The 20,620-nt window shown below is 49.2% G+C and overlaps 1 protein-coding gene and 1 long non-coding RNA gene across 2 annotated transcripts in view; one reads left to right on the top strand and one right to left on the bottom strand.

The window, feature by feature from the left end:
• Hspa12a (heat shock protein family A (Hsp70) member 12A) overlaps positions 1 to 20,620 on the bottom strand; it is a 148,024-nt gene that overhangs the window by 18,651 nt on the left and 108,753 nt on the right. The window contains exons 3-7 of the mRNA XM_059255859.1: positions 14,251 to 14,336; positions 12,239 to 12,363; positions 9,155 to 9,341; positions 7,093 to 7,197; positions 6,206 to 6,322 (exon numbers count right to left, since the gene is read on the bottom strand). Coding sequence (XP_059111842.1) covers positions 6,206 to 6,322; positions 7,093 to 7,197; positions 9,155 to 9,341; positions 12,239 to 12,363; positions 14,251 to 14,336 — 620 coding nt within the window. The remainder of the gene's footprint in view (positions 1 to 6,205; positions 6,323 to 7,092; positions 7,198 to 9,154; positions 9,342 to 12,238; positions 12,364 to 14,250; positions 14,337 to 20,620) is intronic.
• On the top strand, positions 829 to 6,816 carry LOC131904966 (uncharacterized). Its single transcript, XR_009377819.1, has 2 exons — positions 829 to 2,094; positions 2,683 to 6,816. It is a non-coding gene; the product is annotated as an uncharacterized LOC131904966 (long non-coding RNA).

The raw sequence follows: 20,620 nt of genomic DNA, 5'->3' as shown, positions 1-20,620 counted from the left end.
GTCAGGTAAGGGACTGGTGGTTGAATGAGGAATGTCCCCTGTAGACTCACGAGTTTGAAAACTTAGTCCCTGCTTGGTGATGCTGTTTGAGGAAGTTGTGGAGCCTTTGGAAGGTGGAACCCTGCTGGAGGAACTGGGTCACCCGAGGCAGGTTCCAAATGCTCCAGAGCTTCACCCTTCTTCAGTTTGTTCCCGCTGGCTGTGTTTGGAGTTGAGGATGTGCTAGCTCAGCTTCCTGGTCCTGAATCCGTGCCCGTACCTGCTGCCATGTCTCCCCACCATCATGGCTCTTATCCCTCTAGATCAGTGAACTAAAGTGAACTTTCTTCTAGAAGTTGGTTTTGGTTGTGGTATTTTATCAAAGCAACAGAAAAGTAACTAATACAGTAACCATACCCCATTTATCTGTTCCAGCCCCTGTTACATTATCCAAGAGACCAAGGAACCTTGTTGCCACCAGTAAATTCCTGTGGAGTCATGATGAAGAACTACAGGACATGACTGGTCAAAGAGTGGAGAAGTCAGCTGACTCTGTACAACGACTTCTATCTTCTCAGAAGGATCCGAGAATCACTCACAGACCCCCAAAGAACAGGAGGAAACAGAAAAGATCTGCCTAGACCTCAAAATCCTAGAGAGCTTCATCTCCGGCAGGAGACCCTGTGCTCAAACACCTAGAACCACTCTCATTCCAGCTCCTTGGCCGGGAAGCCTTCAGGAGACCAGGGATTCCATCTGCCTGGGACGGGACCAGGGTTTCTCTGCCTTTGCAGCTGTACTTCAGAGTCACTATTCTTGTGTGCGCTCTTCTCTACTGGTGAGGCTTAGCAACCTGGGACTTCACTCATTTTGGGCTGCACACACACACACACACACACACACACACACACACACACACACACACACACCCCTCTTCTAATAATGCACTTGGCAGCCTAGCTCTCTCATCTGCACATAGTGTGTACACACACCCTTCTCTGAACAGTGCACCTAGCAACCCATCAGCAACCGAGGACCCCAGACTGCACGGAGCTACACACACACTGTTCTCTTAGCAATAGGATAAGTTTTTCCTCTTCCTAAAGACCATCAAACTTAGATTCGATACAATCGTTTATGTCTGGGAATAGAGAGCAGGAAGGCCAAGATGGCCTGAACTGGTTTGGGGTATATGCAGAATAAGGCTAACTACGTCCTCAAAGTGAACATTTAGAGACAATCCTCTATTTACCATCTTATTCCTATGTGTAATTGGTGGGTATATGACTGAAAAAACCAAATGCATTATGTGAAGGGGCATGCATTGTAGAGAAACCATTATAAAACTTAATCTGTCAATATAATAGAGAACCACACAAACTACCTCCCCAGGAATCAAACGTGTCTTACTGTTAGCCCCATAAAAGGGGGTTCCTGGTAATAACCTGGGGCCCTGTGAATCTTTATGCATGTGACTGTCAATCTTAACAGCATATTCCTTTCTAAGTGCTTTGAGTAAAGCATTCCTGATACTTTGCAACTCCATATATACCTTTCTTTATTGAAGGAGATGCCAAGAACTTGGAAACCAGTCCAGCCCCTGACCACCAGTAACCCTGGCACTGCTGCCAAGCATTCCAGTCTGTCTCCAGCTATGTTGAGTTGGTACGGACACATCCAGCCTCTGTGGCAAGGCACTGCACCCCCTAAGGGCAACAGTGAGGCCTTCTTGCTCTGTAGCAGGTATCAGTAGCTCAGGAGGCAGCTGCTGAATGAGAGATTCAACCACTCCTCCAGCCTCCTTCTTCTGCACTCTCCTGGCCCTGGTCTCTGCTGAGCTGAACATGAGCATTCTGTAGGAGGGACCTGGGTGTCCTGCAAATAGAAAAGTGTGCAAGCCTGTGGCACACTACCACACTTACTCCTCCAGGCTCTAAAGCCGCCTAACAGAATCTTGAATGGTAACACCTTCCTGGAATCGTGAGATCCATGCAGGAGGTGGAGGTGACAAAGTTGCTCTCTGAGGAGCCCACGGAAACGACTCTTTAGCCGACCACTCAGCTCCTTGGTCCTTGCAATCTGCCAGGAAAATCTGCCAAGAAACCGCGTCCACAGGTGAGAAAAATGGCCAGGCCAGCGATGCGTTCTACCGGCCTGTCAGTGAGTTCCAGCTGCCCCAGCTGGGCGTCCTGCACTTGGGTTTCTCCTGATAGGATTATTTTTCACTGCAGCCTGTTCAGGCAGGGAGGCAGTTACAAGCTGTGTCTCCGTGTTAAATGAGGCCACGATACATGGGAGCATCATTAATTTAACAGGCATCACTCACCAGAGTTACACGTTTTATGCAAAACACCTCTAAAAACTGGACAACTTCCTGTCTCTGATCCCCTGAGATTCAGTAGTGCGCTCTCTCTCTCTCTCTCTCTCTCTCTCTCTCTCTCTCTCTCTCTCTCTCTCTCTCTCTCCTCTCTCTCTCTCTCTCTGTGTGTGTGTGTGTGTGTGTGTGTGTGTGTGTGTGTGTGTGTGTATCTGTCTGTCTGTCTGTCTCTCTGTCTCTGTCTCTCTCTGTTTTCCAGGTCTTTCCTGAAGGCCTCAGCTGTCCGTCCTGACACCGTCTTACCTCTGTCTGCTCTTCAAGGATCTGTAGCTGTCTTGAGTGAGTAAATCCTAAGAGATTGAGATTTGGCACATTCTTTTACCCAGGACTGAGGCCGGACAGGCCTAGGGAGGGTCTCCAGATGAAGCAGAACTGTGTGCAAAGCTCTGCAGCCCTTGTGGGCACTGACTCAGCACAGACTCTGGACCTGGTCCAGCCTAGTGGACACTATGCTGAGGCCATTGCAGCTCTGCTCTCTCCAGGCCTCCTTCCCTCCCTCTGGCAGGTGAATGTACCATAAACTTGTACTCAGAAAGCCTCTTCAAAGCCTAAAGGGGGGGCCTCCATGCTTCCAACCCAAGCAGAACGGCATGCTCAGTTGTCTTACCATTCTGGTGGCACACTAGTTGTGCTTCATTCTGAAGCCACTCTTGGGGGGTTATTGGCAGACAGCTACCACCACGTAGGAGGAAGCAAATACCCACCTGATGCAAGGACCTTTCGTGGAGATGGATATGCTGAGAGCATCCTCAGAAGACACTGGGCTAAGAAGTCGGGTTTCGCTCATGTGCTATATTAACCAGGGCTCTCCAGAGAAACAATACAAGCTGGATACTGAGACACATAGCAAGAGACTTCTTATAGGGATTTGGCTCACGATTACAAAGCCTGATGAGTCCCAAGATCTCCAGCTGGAGACCCAGGAGATGTAGCTGAGCAGCTCCTGTCCAAAGAACACAGGCTCAAGGTCCCAGAAGACCTGACGTTTCTGTCTGAATCCAAAGCGAAGAAAAGAAAAAGCCCCAGCTCCAGGGCAGGCGGGAGGGATTTCCTCCCTGTCTGGGAAGGGTCAGATCTTTGGCCTCTTCAGCCTTCAGTCCACTAGAGGAGGCCCGTCCATGTTACATGAGTATCCACTTTACTCTGGACAGTTAAATGACGACATTCAAAACACCCTCACAGGAATGCCAAGAATATTATTTAGCCAAACATCTGGGCAAACTCTGGCCCAGTCAAGATGACCAACAAAAATTTACCTTTACGGGATTGGACCTTTCTCATGCCGTATTAAAACAGCAGTGGGGTGCAGCCGAGGGCTGCCCTCCCATTCTTCCTGGAACTCTTCCTTAAGACACCGTAGAGCAACCATGCTTCACGGGCGCGCATCCTCTAACTTCCAAACTATGAGCCACTGGGCCCCACGAGCAACCTGAGGACAGGGACCCTGACTCAGCTGGGTTGCTGCATCCAGTGCCTTCCAAAGCCTGCCACACAGAGGCCCCGATGCAAAGGCCTCTTGAAGAAAGAGTAAAGGAGCAGAGACTCGCTGAATGAGGTGGCCATCTTTAAACCCACCTGGTCATGGGAACTGAATGTAAACATCAAAGCAGAACTACAAAGCATAAGCTGCAAAAACACTACAGAAGAAAGGTTGCCCTGCCCTGGAAGGCAGTCCCTACGTCCTGCATGCCTCTCAACAACCATGCAATATCTGTCCCAGTCTTCCTGACTCAGCCTTCCAAGTACTGAGATTATAGGGATGAACCACCATGCCAGACTTGTAGGGTCATTTTTATCCACCAAAGTCAAGATTATTGTGCCTGTGCCCTCCACTGTCTGGTTTTCTCCTCAGACTCCACAAGGTGCGGCCCCACCCCTTGTCTCATCCCCTCAGAGACTCTGTCCTTAGGGATAGCCAGACCAGGGCTGCACAGCCTAGCGACCTGACCAGCCACCACACTTCCTTCTTTTTCCAGTCTAAAAATAAGATCTGACCCCTTTACAGGTCACACATTTATTGCTGAAGTCTTCCTGTGGGCTGGGGAATGTGAGCTGAGGCCATGAATCTTGCCATGAATATCCTTCCCGGGAACAGCTCAGGGCACAGTGCAATGTGTGCAAATGACCATGTCCTGATGGCCCACCTCTGGACATTCCCTGAAGGCTGAGGCTGTGATGCCCAGGGCTTCTGTGAACAAGAGCTAAGACGTATCTACCCTCCTTCTCTTCCTAATGAAACTACTTCTGGAACTTCCACCCTCTTCCTTCATCCCTATGAAAGCAGATCTATTTTTGGCAGATCCATACACAGAGTCAGATTCTCACACTGCATGAAGGAAGGGGAGAGCAGAGGAAACAGTCCCGGAAAGGGGACGGTGAGGGGAGGGATAATCTGCCCTTGACCTGGTACAAGCTGAGCTCTGCAAGCTGCCTCGGGTAAAGCCCTGAGCACTGAGCAGAGCCTATGGCGGGCGCTTGAGTTCCTGGGGCCACTTTACCATCTGCTGGGGCTTGGGGTGATTCTGTGACCCTTTCTTTTGGAAGGAAAGGCTCATAAACATGGCTACTAACTTGATGTCAGAATTGTGCCTCCCGGGAAAGGTGGGCGCAATGCCCCTTGAGAGGTGTGATGAGGACAAAGAGACATCTATTGCATCAATGTGCCTGCCCTGCTGGGACTGAGATTAAAAACCGAAAACTGACTCTCAGGGCACAGCATTGACCTAGGCTCAACAAAAGCCAGCTCTGTGCTGGGGACAGGAAGAGCAGTTTGGCGTGGCTAGCTGTACCTATCATGGAAGACTACTGGGCACAAGTTGTCTGACTATGACAGTAGGAAGCTAGCTATATTGGTTACTTTTCTCAATGTGACCACAAAACACCTAACAAAGGCAATTCCAGGATGGCAGCGTTTATTTTGGCCCACAGCTTGAGAGTACAGTCCGCCATGGCACGGAAGGCATGGGGGCAGGAGCGTGAAGCAGCTGGTCACATTGCACATCGGGAAGCAGGGAGGTGAACACTGGTACTGAGCTCCCTTCCTCCAGCGTATTCAGTCTAGGACTCCTGCCCCTGAGGTGACGCCATCTGCCGTTAAGGTAGATCTTCACCCCACAATTATTGCCAGAAATTCCCACACAGACATGCCTGAAGTTTTGTCCCCAGGTGATTCCAGATCCCATCAAGTTGTCCATCAATATCAACTGTCACAAAGACCATGAGTGTTTATGGTGTGGGTGGACCCTTCATAGCTGGTCACCAAACACAGGAGAATCTTACCTCTGAGGCTGACCATAGAGCCACACTGCTGCTCTCCCGGGAGCCTGCCAGCACTCAGGGTGTTAGCCCTCACCCTTCCCGAGAGCCCACATACTACTGTGTGGCTCCGACAGGCACATGTTATGAAAGACAATTCAATTCCCCAGCTGCAGATGGCCATTTTCAGCCTCCTGGCCGAGCTGAAAGGCCTGGGCCCAGGCCAACATCCTTGTCTCTACTCCTTTCTTATACAAATATTCTTGTTTCCAAGGCTTTTCCTGAAGTTTTTCACTTTCCTTCATCTACAGGAAATATCTCTGAACCTCAGTTTGAAATCCAACCCCAGAGAATTTACAGTGGAAACATGACCCAGGCACATAAATCCAGGAAGAGAGAGAGAGAGAGAGAGAGAGAGAGATCCCTGTTAGACTGACCCAGGAAGCTGAGGCATAGGAAGGCTCTTTGTCCCATGCCCTTTCCCATCCTCCTTAGGAAGCTAGTGAATGCTGGGAGATGCCTGAGCACAGTCACCACTGTGGGCATCCCAGCTCCCTTTCCTCTGCGCCCACCCCCCATCCCAATGTCCCTCACCTGGTAGGCAGCTTCTCTCATGAACTGCTTGGCTGGCTGCTTCCAGATAGCAGGCACTGTAATGACCCATCTGACATCAGAGTTCTCAAAGTCCGACCCCGCCTGGTCACTCAGCTCCTAATGTCAAGAAGAGTAAATGTAACAGGTGGGGAGATGCTGCTGGTCCCCTGGGACACACCTCCTGTGGCTTTGCTGAACAGTCAGGATTTTAACAGCACTCCAGAGGAGTCTGTGCCTGGCCCCCCACACTGCGGCAGGGTGCTCCAGGCTCTCTCATTTATCTCATCATCCACGTCCTTTAGGGGACTGTCCTCATTCCTATATCCCAAGCTCCCTGAAAACTGCTGCCTCTATGGATTTACCTGTCATGAACATTTCATACAAATGGAATCACATGATGTGGCTTTTATATATTGTTTCTTTTATTTTACAAGATGTGTTTAAAGTTTATCCATACTGTAACATGTATCAGTATTTCACTCCTTTGTTGTGGCTGAATGACATTCCAATGAACAGACGTACCACATTTGGTTATTCATCAGTTGATGGACATTTGAGTTGTTCCCACTTTTTAGGTATTATGAATAATACTGCTATGAACATTCATGGAACAGTTTTATGTGCACATGTTTTTATTTCCCTTGGGTGTGTGCCTAGGAGTGGAATTGCTGGGGGATGTCTGTGTTTATCTTTTTTTGGGAACTTCCAAATTTGTTTCAAAATGCTAAGCCATTTCACCTTCTAGCCAGCAGCGCTGCAGAACACTTTCCACTGTTCTGACCCCAGAGCCTACCTCTCCTCCCTGCAGGCGGTACCTCTGCCTAGCTGGTGGGTACAGCAGCCCCAGATGGCCTGACACATTCTGGGGCTGACTGTCACATCCTCACCTTCAGCGCCTGCTCCTTGAAGTACTGCAGGGCGTATGTGAAGATCTCCAGGGCTTTGACTTTCTTGCCATTTGCCGCTGTCAGGTCCGTGTCCATAGTGAGGTCCTGGGGGGAGAAAGACAGGCACCGGTGGAGAGGGTGAAGGAGAACCGTGCCTTTGATCAGGGAACTGCTGTTTGGAGATTAGCGGAATCTACTTCCCTATATTTAGAGAGGCAGGTGCACCCCAAAGGCACCTGACAGTAATGCCCCCTTACTGTAGAAGAGTTCTGGCTGTTCTCTCCAGGCCCCACCTCATGGCACCCCTTCCATCCCCCCCCCCCTCTCTCCCTTTGTTGGATCCTCAGGAGCAGGCATCTCTGGCCAATAGCAGGTCCCAGGAAGAACAAGTGGGTAGCAGGTGCCGAGCCCAGTGAAATTTACATGCGACTTCCAGACACCAGTCACCCTCAGGAGCCCTGTGATAGCAGCTTAAATCATGCCACTTCCCTGCCAAGCAGGATGCTAACACACACGAATCTCTCCTTCCCCGGTGAGCTGCCAGCCAAATCCCTGAAATAGAAGAGCTCCTATTTTAAGGCCGGTTCTGTCTAATCTGCTGAAAGTGTGGCTCTGTCAGAAGCCAAAGCAGCTGTTGTACATAGTCCCCGGGGAGAGGACACTGTGCAGAGGCCAGATGGTGGGTGGAAAGAGGTCATCAGAAAAATGATGAGCAGGTCTCCAGGGGGAGAGAATGGGTGGAGCGTGGAAGGAAGCCCCTGGACTAACCTGCTTATTAGTGTCAGGAACAAGTTAATCAGTAGACATCAGACTGATGCAGGCTACATAATTGCCTTTGTTTTAGGTAGGGCCACAAGTTACTAATGGATCCTTGTAGAACCTTTGTGTGTATTCTAAAGCATCTCCTCATGCTCACTGCCCCCAGCCAGCACCTGCTTCTCCTGGTGTCCAGCAAAGCCTCCCTGTTTCTAGACTCTCAGGCTCAGGGAGGCGGCTGAGTTCCATGAAGCTATGGTTCACCCCGTGTATCCACTGCCCAATCCTGACAACCAGCATGGAGTCCCACCCAGAGAAAAAGGGTGAGTCCTTTCCAGTCCAAGCTTATCCACAGCCCAGAAATGCAACCTCACGTGAGCCTAGAGCCTCGGGAGGCTAGGTGCCCGTGGTGGCTTTCCTGCCACCTCTGCGCTTCCATCTGCAAATGCTGATGGAAGCCATTTGACTAGAGCGTTCCCTCCTCTGGAGCATCATGCATTTCTACCACTTTGATCCTTATATTCTCCTGGTGAGCAAGATGCTGTAACTGTCTGCATTCTAAAAAGGAAGTATAACGAAGTACAGCAAGGTCACATGGCTTGGACTAAGTGTCTTGGAGGAACCAAGAGTGAAACTGGAACCCAAGGTATGTGGCTCAGAGTCCGTGGTCTTCATCTAGCTCCCACTTTTCCCATGAAGCTCTGGGGCAGGGATGTCTGCTGGACCTGGGCATCTTCACAGAACATTGGCTTGCTCAGGGTTTCAGAAGAGAGGCTACTGCTCTGGCATTCAGGCCTCTAATGGCTGCTCCACTTGTACTTGGCTTCTTGCTCTACACACAGACGGTGGCCTGTCCAATGTTACTGGTTGTTACTTCCAAACCAACCAGTTAATAGCCACAGCCCTGACCCACCTTCCCTACTTGGACCTTCGGACATAAGTTGGTCTCAGTAGATAGAGGGTCTCCTGACCTCCCTAAAACCCCTTGGGCAGCAAGGTGGCAATACCCTATACCTATGTCACAGCTGGGATCTTCTCAGGCTTGTCTGTTTTCTAAACAAAACAAACAGCTAAACACCTCCAACACGCTGCCCCAACCCCCCCGCCGCCCTCCCCTCCTCACCCCACCCACACACACACCAGGAAGAACTGTCAGTCCACAAATGGATGTGAGGGGCCATGCACTCCAGGCTGTTTCCAAGAGCCAGTCAGATGGGCATTAATTTCTGTTTGGGAGAACCTGGAGGACTCCAGTGGAACATCCCTCACACTGAGGTCCCTTGCTCTCCTAGAAAAGCCAGCTCACCCCTGTGGTGTGGAGTTTCATCTTGAACTTCTCCAAGTATAGCCACTGCTTGGCCTCGTTGGGGTCCAGGTCATGGTAGAAGTCCCTGGCAGCGTACCCAAAGCTGTGGAACTTCCTCTCTGGTGTCAGCAAGATGGTGGTCGGGGTCTTCTGGTTGGAAACGCCAGGGTCACCTCCCTCCCATCTCCTGTCACCAAGGGAAAGCAGAAGTTACAGGTCTTTGAAAACCCCAGTCCAGTCAGCACAGTGGAGCTGAGTATCTACTATGCATATGTCTGTCACTGATGTGAGTGCTCGGACACAGGTATGCAATGGGGCGGGGATGGGGTCCACTCAACCCCAGAGACATTTCCAAGGACAGAGTGTGGGGAGGACAGGTTGCTCATGTGGCTTCTCTCTTTGGGGTCCCTGCCTTCCAGGAGCCAGGGCTGCCAATAGCTGTGCCCTTCCCTGTCAAGCTCAGACCTGGGAGCAGCCTCAGGTGGAGACTCAGACACTGGCCCAGTCCAGCAGGGGAGGGAGCAGCTGTGGCCCAGGCTGAGTTCCAACCTGTTCTCATGCGCATCACTATGAGGAGACTGTCACAGGGCAGATGGGTGCCTCCCTCCTGAGGGACTTCCACTCGGATGGTTCTGGCATTGTCCCTGGCCAGCTTCCCAATCAGGGAGCATGTTCTCCCTCAGGCTAAGTGTCTTAGGTGACTGGATAGGGACATGGGGTGACTTTTAGGCTAGGTAGCTCTGTTCTCTGCTTTCTGCAGGTGGACACCCCATGAGCTTCTTCCACTCAATCTTTTATCCTTTCATTCCCATAAATTTTATATATTTATCCCCTCACCACTGTGTGTGTGTGTGTGCGCACATGCACACATGCACGTACTGCATGTAGAAGGGTCCTCGCAGAGGCCAGAAGAGGGCATCTGATCCCCTGAAGCTGGAGTTATAGGCAGTTGTGAGCCACCTGATGTGGGTGCAGGGAACTGAACTTTGGTGCCCTGGAAGCAGCTCTTAAACTGCTGAGCCATCTCTCCAGGCCCTCTTCATCCCTATTCAAATGCAGTCTTTCTCACCCATGCCTTTATCAGGCAGAATCTGGTCATGTCAACATGTTCAGAGTGACAGAAAACTCAAGCAGAGGCAACCTCCCTACACAGTCTCCGAAGCAACTAGGCTGACACCTCCATCCAAAGAGACTCTGTGTCACCTCTCGCTGCCGACCACCCTGAGGAACAGCACTTCTTAGAACAACCTCAGGGAAGCTGACAGACAGGTTTGTGCTCTTTCTCACTGGGGTTTTCCATCTCTAGGGACATCTGTCTGGCTGCTGGAGGTGGAATCCAGGGCCCATAGACCTCCGAGGGCCATGTGACATCAGGGTTCAAGAGCCAATCTGAGCTAGTGAGATGGCTCAGCAGGCAAAGGTGCTTGCCACCAAGTCGGACAACCTAAGTTCCATCCCTGCCTGGGACTCATGAGGTGGACACAGAGAACTGACTCCTGCACGGGGTCCTCTGACCTCTGTGCCTTCCCTGCAGCAGAGGATCACTTTGGCATGTGCGTTCCCCCAACCTTCACATAATTAATGAATAAAAATAGTTCTTTATGTTTTTAAGAACAAAACTGGCTTTCCATTATTCATTTTGTGTGTGTGTGTGTGTGTGTGTGTGTGTGTGCGCGCGTGCGTGCGTGCGTGCATGGGGGTGCCCAGGCATAGGCCAGAGGTAAGCACTGATATTTTCCTTAATTGCTCCCTGCCTTATTTTTTGAGACAGGGTCCTACTGAACAAGACGCTCACCGATCAGACTACACGGGCTGGCCAGTGAGTTCCAGGGATTGGCCTGTCTCCACACCTCACCACTGTCCCCAGCTTTGACATGGTGGCTGGGGACCTGAACTCATGTCCTCACACTTGCTCACAAGCTCTTTACCCACTGAACCACCTCCCCAGACCCTGGAACCTCTTGGTGGCAACAGCCTCAGGCCGAAACACCTCTGGTTTTCAAGAGAATGTAGGGCTTCGTGAGGCGCGTTTGACATTTGACGTTGCGGAATGATGTCGTCCTTTACAAAACTCACAATACAGTTTTGGAAAAGTAACCAAAACAGAAAAACCCAAACAAAAACCAAACAAACAAACAAACAAAACCCAAAACAACTCTTAATGTTTTAAATGAGGCTATGCTTTTGTGCTGGGCCACATTCATAGCTCTCCTGAGCCAAGCGTGGCCACATGCAGCCTGCTGCAGGATGGACACCTGGTAAACAGGCTTGCTTTGAGTCAGTTTTACAACGACTTTAGACAGATAGCTGAAGTCTCACTCTAGGAGTGATGGCTGAATCCCACAATTAATCCTGTTACAGGCAACACAGAACCAATCCCGGTGCATCCTAAATCACACCCTAGTTGGAAAAACAGTCACAAAACCTGAGCTCCTGAAGCTTTCTGCGGATGTTTGGGGACTGGAGGAGCTGACGATGAACCCCAGGGATGGTGGTGTGAGGGCCAGGCTGCGGTAGGCATTGAAGATGCCCCAGGGCACTTCGGCTTTGGGTCACCAGGCTAAGGTCCACCCGTCCTTGCTTTCCCAGTTGTCTGGTGTTTTCTGTACATGGAAGAGCTGGCTCCTTCCTGCTTACATTTTCATGTATGCTGATTCACATGTGGAAAATCTCATTAAATTTGCACAAACCACACACGAGGCATACACTACTGTCATCCCCATCTCAAAGGCGAGGACACGGGGTGAATCGCCTGAGGTTACACAGCAAGGGCTGAGGTGGCCCTTCGATCACCCCTATCACAGACACCAAACAGGGCACCTCTTGGCTGCGCTCACCCAGGCCAAACCCTGGAATCACTTTGGCTGGGATTCAGTCATACTATATAGCCCCTCCCAAAACTATGTAAGAATTAAACTAATGAGCTGGCAGGTGGGAACCTGTAGTCTTGATGTTAGAAAGCAGCACAGGGAGTCTGGACCTGCATTCAATGTCCTTCCTAAGCACCAGTGACTAGCCCTGCCTCCAAGTTTACACAGGTGAGGTGACCAGGCTACACGATGCCCCTCCCCCGGCAGCACTCACCTCATCACGTGGATGCATTCTGGCTCCTTGGTAAAGCTGTAGGCATAGCCACTGGATGTGGTCCCGAAGTCGATGGCCACCACCACAAGGAACGTTTGCTGCTCTGAGACCGGGTCAGCATCATTCTGCAAACGCATAGCAAGGCACGGGCGGGTCAGCGCCGGGCAGGAAGAAGCCTCTACCCTGTCCAGTCTGACCTTCACCACAGGTGGACTACCCCAGCTCAAGCAGACCAGCCTCAGATCCCACCTGAGTGGCTCCAAGAGAGATGAAGACACCCCAAGCTGGGGTGCGGGTCTGTCTCAGAGCGCCACCTACAGACACTCTCAGCTGTGCACACGGGGCTAACTATGGAAGTGCTGCCATGGTGCACAAGCCTGGTAGAAGCTCCTGGTGTGGACACAATGTCCCCACTGTCGCTGTCCCCAAGCCCCTCTGCAGAACCCTGCCACCACTCAGAGCACTCGCCAGTGCCTACTCCATCTTCACAGTGTTTTCTTTACCTGGACAGGTGCATGCACGGTGACTCTGTCCAATCCCACATACCCATCATATGACCCCAGGGCCCAGGCCTCATGTGCACAGTTGTTCCTCATCTGTGAGGCCATTTGAACAGCCCACCTCAGGTATCTCAGCTTTCTTTTTTTACTAAAGCAATGTAGTATGGTGATATTTTATTTGTATTAAAATGTTATTTGTATGTTAATAAATAAAGTTGTCCGGGGTCAGAGCTATTAGCAAGCCATAGGAAAGCAGGGCAGTGGTGGTGTACACTTGTAATCCCAGCACTTGGTAGGCAGAGCTGGGTAAGTCTCTGTGTGTTCAGGGATACAGCCATTATTGGATACACATGCCTTTAATCTCAATACCAATCATGGAAAACCTGGAGGTCTATACAGACAGGCTGTGACGAGGCGGTCATGTGGTTGGGTTTACAACCAATGAGAAGGCAGAACAGAAATTCTATATAAGGACTTTAACACAGAAAGTAGCTCTGGTTCGGAGAGGTAGGACCACCGCAGGAAGAAGGGTAAGGTTTTAGCTCTTAGCTCTGACCTCTTGGCTTTCTTCTTTGCATTGGTTCTGTGTTTCTTATTTAATAAGAAGGTTGGTTACATCTACAATGTAGACTTTCCTTTCCTTTTCTTCTATTTTAATTCCCAAAGAACACCAAATTATAAACCTGGCAAACTTTGGACTGGGCTGCTCTGGCTAAACACTACCACTGGCCTCCCTTCTCACTCTCCCCAAGTGCCCTTCCAAGGAGCAAAGGGTACAAAGTCTGAATCTCAGGGGACCAGGCCCACAGGTTACTATTTCCTCCAGTGTACTCAGCATGTGGTCCAGGACTAAGGGAGTTTCCCCGATGCAAGACTGAGACTCCTGAGTGTAAGCCTTTCACTGTGAGAGGGCTCTGGGACAAACAAAAAAAGGCAGCAACCCCCTAGGGAGCGGTGGCTCCCATGTGTTCCTCATTAGAGCCTTTGTGGATCTGAACAGCGAGTCCAAAGCTACGCTTCTGTGGGCTGCCCCTGCCATCCATCTTTCCTTGTATGGGGACTGGGGAGGGCAAGAGCCCATCCCCTAAGACCAGTGGCTGCTCAGATCTCTCCAAGGAAAATGGAGAAAGAAACAATTCCCTAGCCACTGATTATTGGACACAGAGAGAACCTCCGTGGACAAAGCCACAACATTTTCCTGACTCGTCCCCAAGACATGGTGCTTCCTTACAAGAAGTTGCCTTGTCATTTCTAGGCTCTGGTCTCTCAAGAGCTGATCCCTCTGTCTGCCCACATTATCCTCCAGGCTGGTGTCTCTGCAGACATCAGCCACACCTCAGAAAGCTGTTCCTGGCCCAGGGTATGGAACAGGTTTGGCAGAGTGCACACGCTACCATCCCCTCAATGCACACTCAGCAAAGGGATGTGAAGGGCTGCCTAGCAGCCTGCAATGGGAGAGAGAAAGCAAAGGCAGTCAGTGCATGCACATGCTCACACACACATATTTCTTACCAAGATATGGGAAGGGGACAGAGGTGTTATTCCTGTGTCCCCGAGACTCCGGGCTGGAGAGGAATATGCAGATGTGGGAGCCGTTTCTAAAAGCAAAGGCAAAAATTAGATTCTTAAAAGTGACATGGGCCAGTCTAGGGAGCAGAAAAAGATGCCTATGTGGCTTTGCTCTTCACACAGGGGTTCTTGCAAGTCTGCTACCATGCTGAGCAGAGCTAATTCCCAGCCAGGAAGGCAGGATGTCCCTGCCAGGCCAGCACCTTGTGCTTGGCCTTTAGAACTTAAACAACTGGATGTCCTTATCCCTTTTCTCTAAGTGACCACCAGGCCTGTCACTGTCACACACACACACACACACACACACACACACACACACACACACACACACACACTGCTAAACAGAAGGTGCTGCTCTGTTCCCAGAAGGGCTCAGCTCCTGGCCAGGTGCTCTGTAACGCAGACTCCACAGTGGACTAATGCAACCTGAATCCTCTGTAGTAGAACGTGGTCCTCTGAGCAACGCAGCCATCATCTTCATCAGATCAGCTGTAGCTGTTTGCAAGAACCCACCTCAACGGGGCCTGTCAACTATTAACATTCCCTCACAGAACAAGGGATCGGGGAGGGTCACAGGACCCTCACCTGAGAGTCTAGCCTTTCCTTCCAGCATGTGTATGCCATTCTGCCCTAATTGCAGTGGCCTTGGGGTCTGGGGAGAGCTGGAGTACACAGGCTGGGGGAATTTTAATGGAAGGGGCTCTTCCAATGTGGCTATGGAGAAGCCATGACCCCAGTGCTTGGTGAAGATTTTCTATTATGGCTGCTTTGTGGTCACCCATGTTCCTGTAAGTGACCTGTCACCCATGCCCTGTAAGCCCAACAAACTCATTTCCCACTCTGATCTTTGGTGGAATCATATGTTGTTATTGGGACTTTGTTTTTATTTATTTATTTGTTTGTTTGTTTTTTGTTTGGTTTTTTGAGACAAGGTTTCTCTGTGTAGCCTTGGCTGTCCTGGAACTCACTTGTAGACTTTTTTTTTTAGTGTGCAATGGTGTTTTGCCATGGGTGTTGAGTTGCCTGGAACTGGAATTACAGGCTGTTGTGAGCTGACATGTGGGTGCTGGGAATTGAACCCGGGTTCTCTGGAAGAGCAATCAGTACTCTTAACCACTGAGCCATCTCTCCAGCTCATCACTTGTAGACTTTATAATGGGGAGATAGATGTCGTTTATGTCTCTCCAGGGAAGGAATTATTGCAGCAGTACCAGAGAGGATGTGTCAGTTTTCATGGATTCTGGAAGAGCATCTATAGCCCACAGGTTCCCAAAGGTACGCAGGTCACCCCCTATCCCAGGGTTAACAACTCCTGTCCACAGCACACGGGGCATGAGTGCAACGCTGAGGGACAGCATCTGATGGCCGATGCGCCGCCTGCCATCTTCTTCTAGCACAAGGACCTCCAAAGCACGGACAACTCATGTCTTCAGGGGTGCTGACGGTGTCCAATATTGGGGGCATGTAGCAGCCAAAAGGGGGCTGTGTTAGCTTCCCTGGCCCTGGGACACAAGGAACACTAAGTCAAACAGAAGAAGGGCCAACAGCAAAGTAGCATAAATATCATGTTGTCCCGGTCCTGTTGCAATGATTCAAGTACAGATATTTGTTCTGGAGCAGTTTCAGGGGCCCCCAAGGACAAGACACACTGTCCCTGGTCAGTGTTTGAAGGCTCCACAGTAGCCTTATGCCCATTGCCCAGGGCTGGCAGGGCTCCAGAGCAACCAAGCAAAGACCAGAAACTGCCAACCAATCGGGGAAACAATAGCCAGATGCCGCACGCCCACCAGTACCAGTACCAGGTCTTACTCTGAATACCATGCTGGATTAGTACACAAGTTAATTCCATGTGGGTGGTAGGTGGGTTGGTTTTCTCTGGGAAAGGCTCTCCCCACCAGGGAAGCATGAAAAATAGCTCCATCTGCTAAATCACTTTGCGTTAATCTCAGGCTCTTGCAGAATTACTTTTTTTCTACTTGGTGGGAATTCAAACAGCATCATCTCAGTGGCTCTTGAAGAGTGAGGAGTGAAACAGATCATGAAAACGCAAATGGGAAGCTTTGAATCTGCAAGTCACCTCCCATCTGTGGGCTTACGGCCTTCTCTTCACCAGGAGACTCAGCAAGTATAGAATATGGCCGGCTTCAATGCCACCAGAGAAATGCAGACCCAAACCGCAATGAAAGCAGGGTGTGGTGCACACACCTTTGATCCGAGCACTTGGAAAGCACAGGCAGGTGAATTTCTTGAGTTTAAAGCCAACTGGTCTACCAAAAACTACAATGAGATGTTGCTTCACCCACAAGGATGATGATAATTTTTGAGAGGAAAGGAAAACAAGTACAGAAATTGGAACTCTCATGCATTGCTGGTGAGAATGTAAATGGTGCAGCTGCTGCGCAAAAGAGTTTGGCAGCTCCTCGAAATGTCATATACAGAGTAACTGTATGATCCAGCAACGTAACTACTAGGGACTTGAAAACAGACTCACAGAGAGACTTGTATGTGAATGTTCATTGCAGCAATATTCACAATAACCAAAAGGTAGAAATAAGCTCATGTGTCCACCAACAAGGGAGTGGGTAAGTAAAATGTTGTTCACTCAACACAATGGAATAGTATTAGGAACAGTTCAACTACGTGCAAAGGGAATGGCAGTCCTAGACACACTGTAACATTGAAATAAGCTGGACACGAAAGGGCAAATAGTATGTAATTTCACTTGTATGAACTATCCAGAACAGGCAAATTCAAAGAGTCAGGAAGTAGATGAAAGCTCACTGGGAGTTATTGCTTAATGAGCCCAGAGTTCTTGCCTGGGACAATGAAAAGTTTTGCAAATAATTAGTGATGCCGTGGCACAGTGTTGTGAATATAAACCATGCTGCCCAACTAACGTACATTTTAAAACTGTTTCAATGGAAAGTTTTGTGTTATGTATACTCTAACATAATAAAAAAAATTTATTAAAAACTCATCTTGGGCTTGGGATGTACCTCAGCTAACAGAGTGCTGGCCTAGCATACACAAAGCCCTGGGTTTGATCCCCAGCACCATATAGTGACCCACACCTGTAATCCCAGCACGGTGAAGGTAGAGAGGCTGGAGGATCAGATGCTCAGGGTCATCCTCATGCTACCCAGGGAGTTTAAGGGCAGCCCGGACTACTTAAGCTTTGTCTAAAAACAAAACCTGTAACTCATCTTGCTCATAAGAGGACACAATATTTCCTGTACCTATCAGTATCCGTGTCCCAGGGTGCTTGAAAAGAGAGAACAGTTGGCTCCTTGGCTAGCCCACTGAACACCCCCAGCTTTGTTCGTCTCCAAGCTCAAGGCACCTCTTTCCACAAAAGCCAGAGGATTCCTCTGTCTCCACACAGGGGCCCAGCCAGGCAATCATCCCACTGGTTGATGATGGTTCCATTCTATATGCAACCCCCAGGGTAACCTCGGGAGAGATGCCGTCTACCCAGGAGCTGCCCTCTCTCCACCTGCTACCTCGAAGGCCTAAGGCTGTGTGTCCACGTTTGCACAGAAGGTCTTGGAAGACACCAAACATCTAATTGCCCAGAAAATCTGGTGCTGGCAATTAGCAAACAAGTTATGCACAGATGATGCATCCACCCTGCTGTTGCCTGGTTCTAATTATCCCATCACTCAACCCTTCTCAAGCATGTCTTTGTTTGTCCCACTGACATGCAAAACAGCACATGTCCAGCCATGCATTGAACATGCACATGCCTTGGAACCTCAGGGGACACCAGGATATACTGAGGGCAAAAATCAAGGAGGCGGTTCTCATCCTCCCCTCCCCCCGCTGCATATGGCATGGTATTTAAAAAAAATCATTTGACTTGCTGATCACTTTCCAGGCCTAGAGGCAGTCGAACTTCATGGACTTCTTCCATCAGAAATTAAAAATCAGCTGCACTGTGCAGATTTCAAACTGATCTGCATAGATGGGGTGGAGTGGTAACATTTCCATAGATATGTGCAAAACACTTTTTAAAACTTCATGGGGAAATGGAATAGCCTACTGTATTCCCTGAGAGGTAACAGTGAAAAGTTCCTGGGCACTGACAGTCTCAACCAGAACTGACTTCTTTCATGCTGTATACAAATAAGGATAATTAAACACACACATGAAAAGGACAATGGAGCATCAACCACATCCAGATAGATAGGAGATAACAAACCCCAGAACTGATCTATGAGTATGGGAGCATAGGGGACAAGAGTACTTCTCTGGCTATCCCTTAGACAAAGGCCATCTACAAAGGGAAACGCTGCGCGTCATTAGTTCATGCCGCTGTAGAAGTAGATTAAAGGGAAATGCTTTACGAGGACGGTGGCCAAGGGCAGAGCTAAAAATCCGAGGAGTCCCACTGGATCACACAGAGACTACCAAGGCCTGTCCATAGCACCGTGGGTGGATTAGCGGTCTGTGGCTGTGACAGAACATACCTGAGATTATCAACTAAAAACGAGGGGTTTGTGCTGACTGACATCTCAGAGGATTGGCTCTGGTGCCTTGGTCCTGTTGCTCTGGGCCTGTGGTGGGGACGTGTGGTGGAGGAAGTCTGCTTACCTCATTTGGGCCAGGAAGTACAGACAGACAGACAGACAGACAGACAGAGACACAGATACACACACACACACACACACACACACACACACACACACACACACACGGCGGGGGTGGGGCACATGTCTCACACACCCCCAGTGACCTCATATCCTCCCAGGAGGCTCCATTGTCTCCCAGTGGCCTTGGTAGGAAAGGAAGAGGGACCCCAAAGTTAAGTCACAGAAGTTAGAAGGACAGGACCATTTCTAAGATGCAAACCATCAATGGCAAAACCCAGCAGGGCTAAGAGGAAGTGACTCTGGTGTTTCCAGTGAACAGACATTTACTCATCATGTCTCCTTCATCACTAGTTTTAGATAATTTTTGTGGTACTCAGAACTGAACTCAGAAACTCACAAATGCCAAAGGTGCTCTACCGCTGGGCTACATCCTCAGTCCATGGTTTAGATAATTTAATATCACCCTGGTCTTGTACAATTAGGGTATAGATGATCTTTTTCTTAACAGTTTAGGGAATATAAAAGCAAGTTGACAAGGGTGTTTGTTCACTTTTAATCCTAGAAGCCTCCAATACATTCTTCAACTAAGTCACTTTTAAAAATAAATTTTCAGTGCCGAAGGCTACAGAAAATCAAAGTATTCACACAGCAAAGGAAGAGAGAAACTAATAAACGTATTCTGAACCAGTAAGTCTCCTGTTACAGACTTGGAACCCCAGCCTAGCAGTGGGGAGCAGGTAGTTAGCTTAACCCTCATGGCTTGCCTTAATGGCCTAAGAATTAAAATGTGGGCTTCATCTGGTTCTAGCTATAAAATGCAAGGTAAAAATACGACACTGTTTTATTTGCTCCAGGCTCTAATGGCTTTAATCAGAGCAGACGTTCTTTAAAAAAAAAAAAAAAAAAAAAAAAAAAAAAAGCTTGCAAAGGGAATCGTAATTCATAAACTTGCTTGTTGCCCTTGTCTCCATGGGGGACATTAGTCAGCAATGGCAGTGAGCAGACTCCCCGGCTGTCTGAGATACATGAAAATCGATCTCCCACCCTAAATACAACACTCTAAAAGATGAAGATGGAGCCACTGGCCTGACCTCAGGCTGCAGCGCTCCAGATTCAAGTAAAATGTGACAGGTGGTCTCAACACAGGATGACCTCTCTGCCGTGTTTTCCTTGCTGACTTTGAGATTTATGTGTCTATTAAATAAACAATCCTTTTTAAAGACTTTTTTTTAAGGTCCTACAACTTTAAAAAATGCAATATATATACATTTTCCATTTCTTCTTTCCGGGATGACAGGCATTTGCCTGGATACCAGCCTCTGCGAAGAAGCCTGGTCTTTCTCTCCTTACACACCCTCCCTGCAGTGTTATCCTGGAAACTGATCTGTTCAAGGTCGTGTGTAGGGTACTGGGAAATGTCTTTTGGGAGGGGGATAAAAACTCTTTTATTGCCCTGGAACAGGCTTCACGGCTAGCCGAACTAACACATTATACCAAGCTGAAGTCCCATCTCAGTAAATAATTGATGGGATTTTTTTTTAATTAATGTGGTTGATGTCCAGAGTAAATGGAAATTTTATTAGCATGAGCAGGGAGACCCTCTCACTATAGAGAATGCTGAGTATAAAATAACTGCTCTCCAAATGCTAAGTCCTAATTATGGAAATAAACGCTCCATGGTTGAAACCAAAGCATCCAGTATGGGCCGAATGGGGGGTTGTGTC

Source organism: Peromyscus eremicus, chromosome 1 (assembly GCF_949786415.1).
Source record: "Peromyscus eremicus chromosome 1, PerEre_H2_v1, whole genome shotgun sequence".
In the NCBI taxonomy this organism is placed as follows: domain Eukaryota; kingdom Metazoa; phylum Chordata; class Mammalia; order Rodentia; family Cricetidae; genus Peromyscus; species Peromyscus eremicus.
The sequence above is the reverse complement of the archived record's forward strand: the minus strand, read 5'-3'. Positions and strand labels throughout refer to the sequence as shown.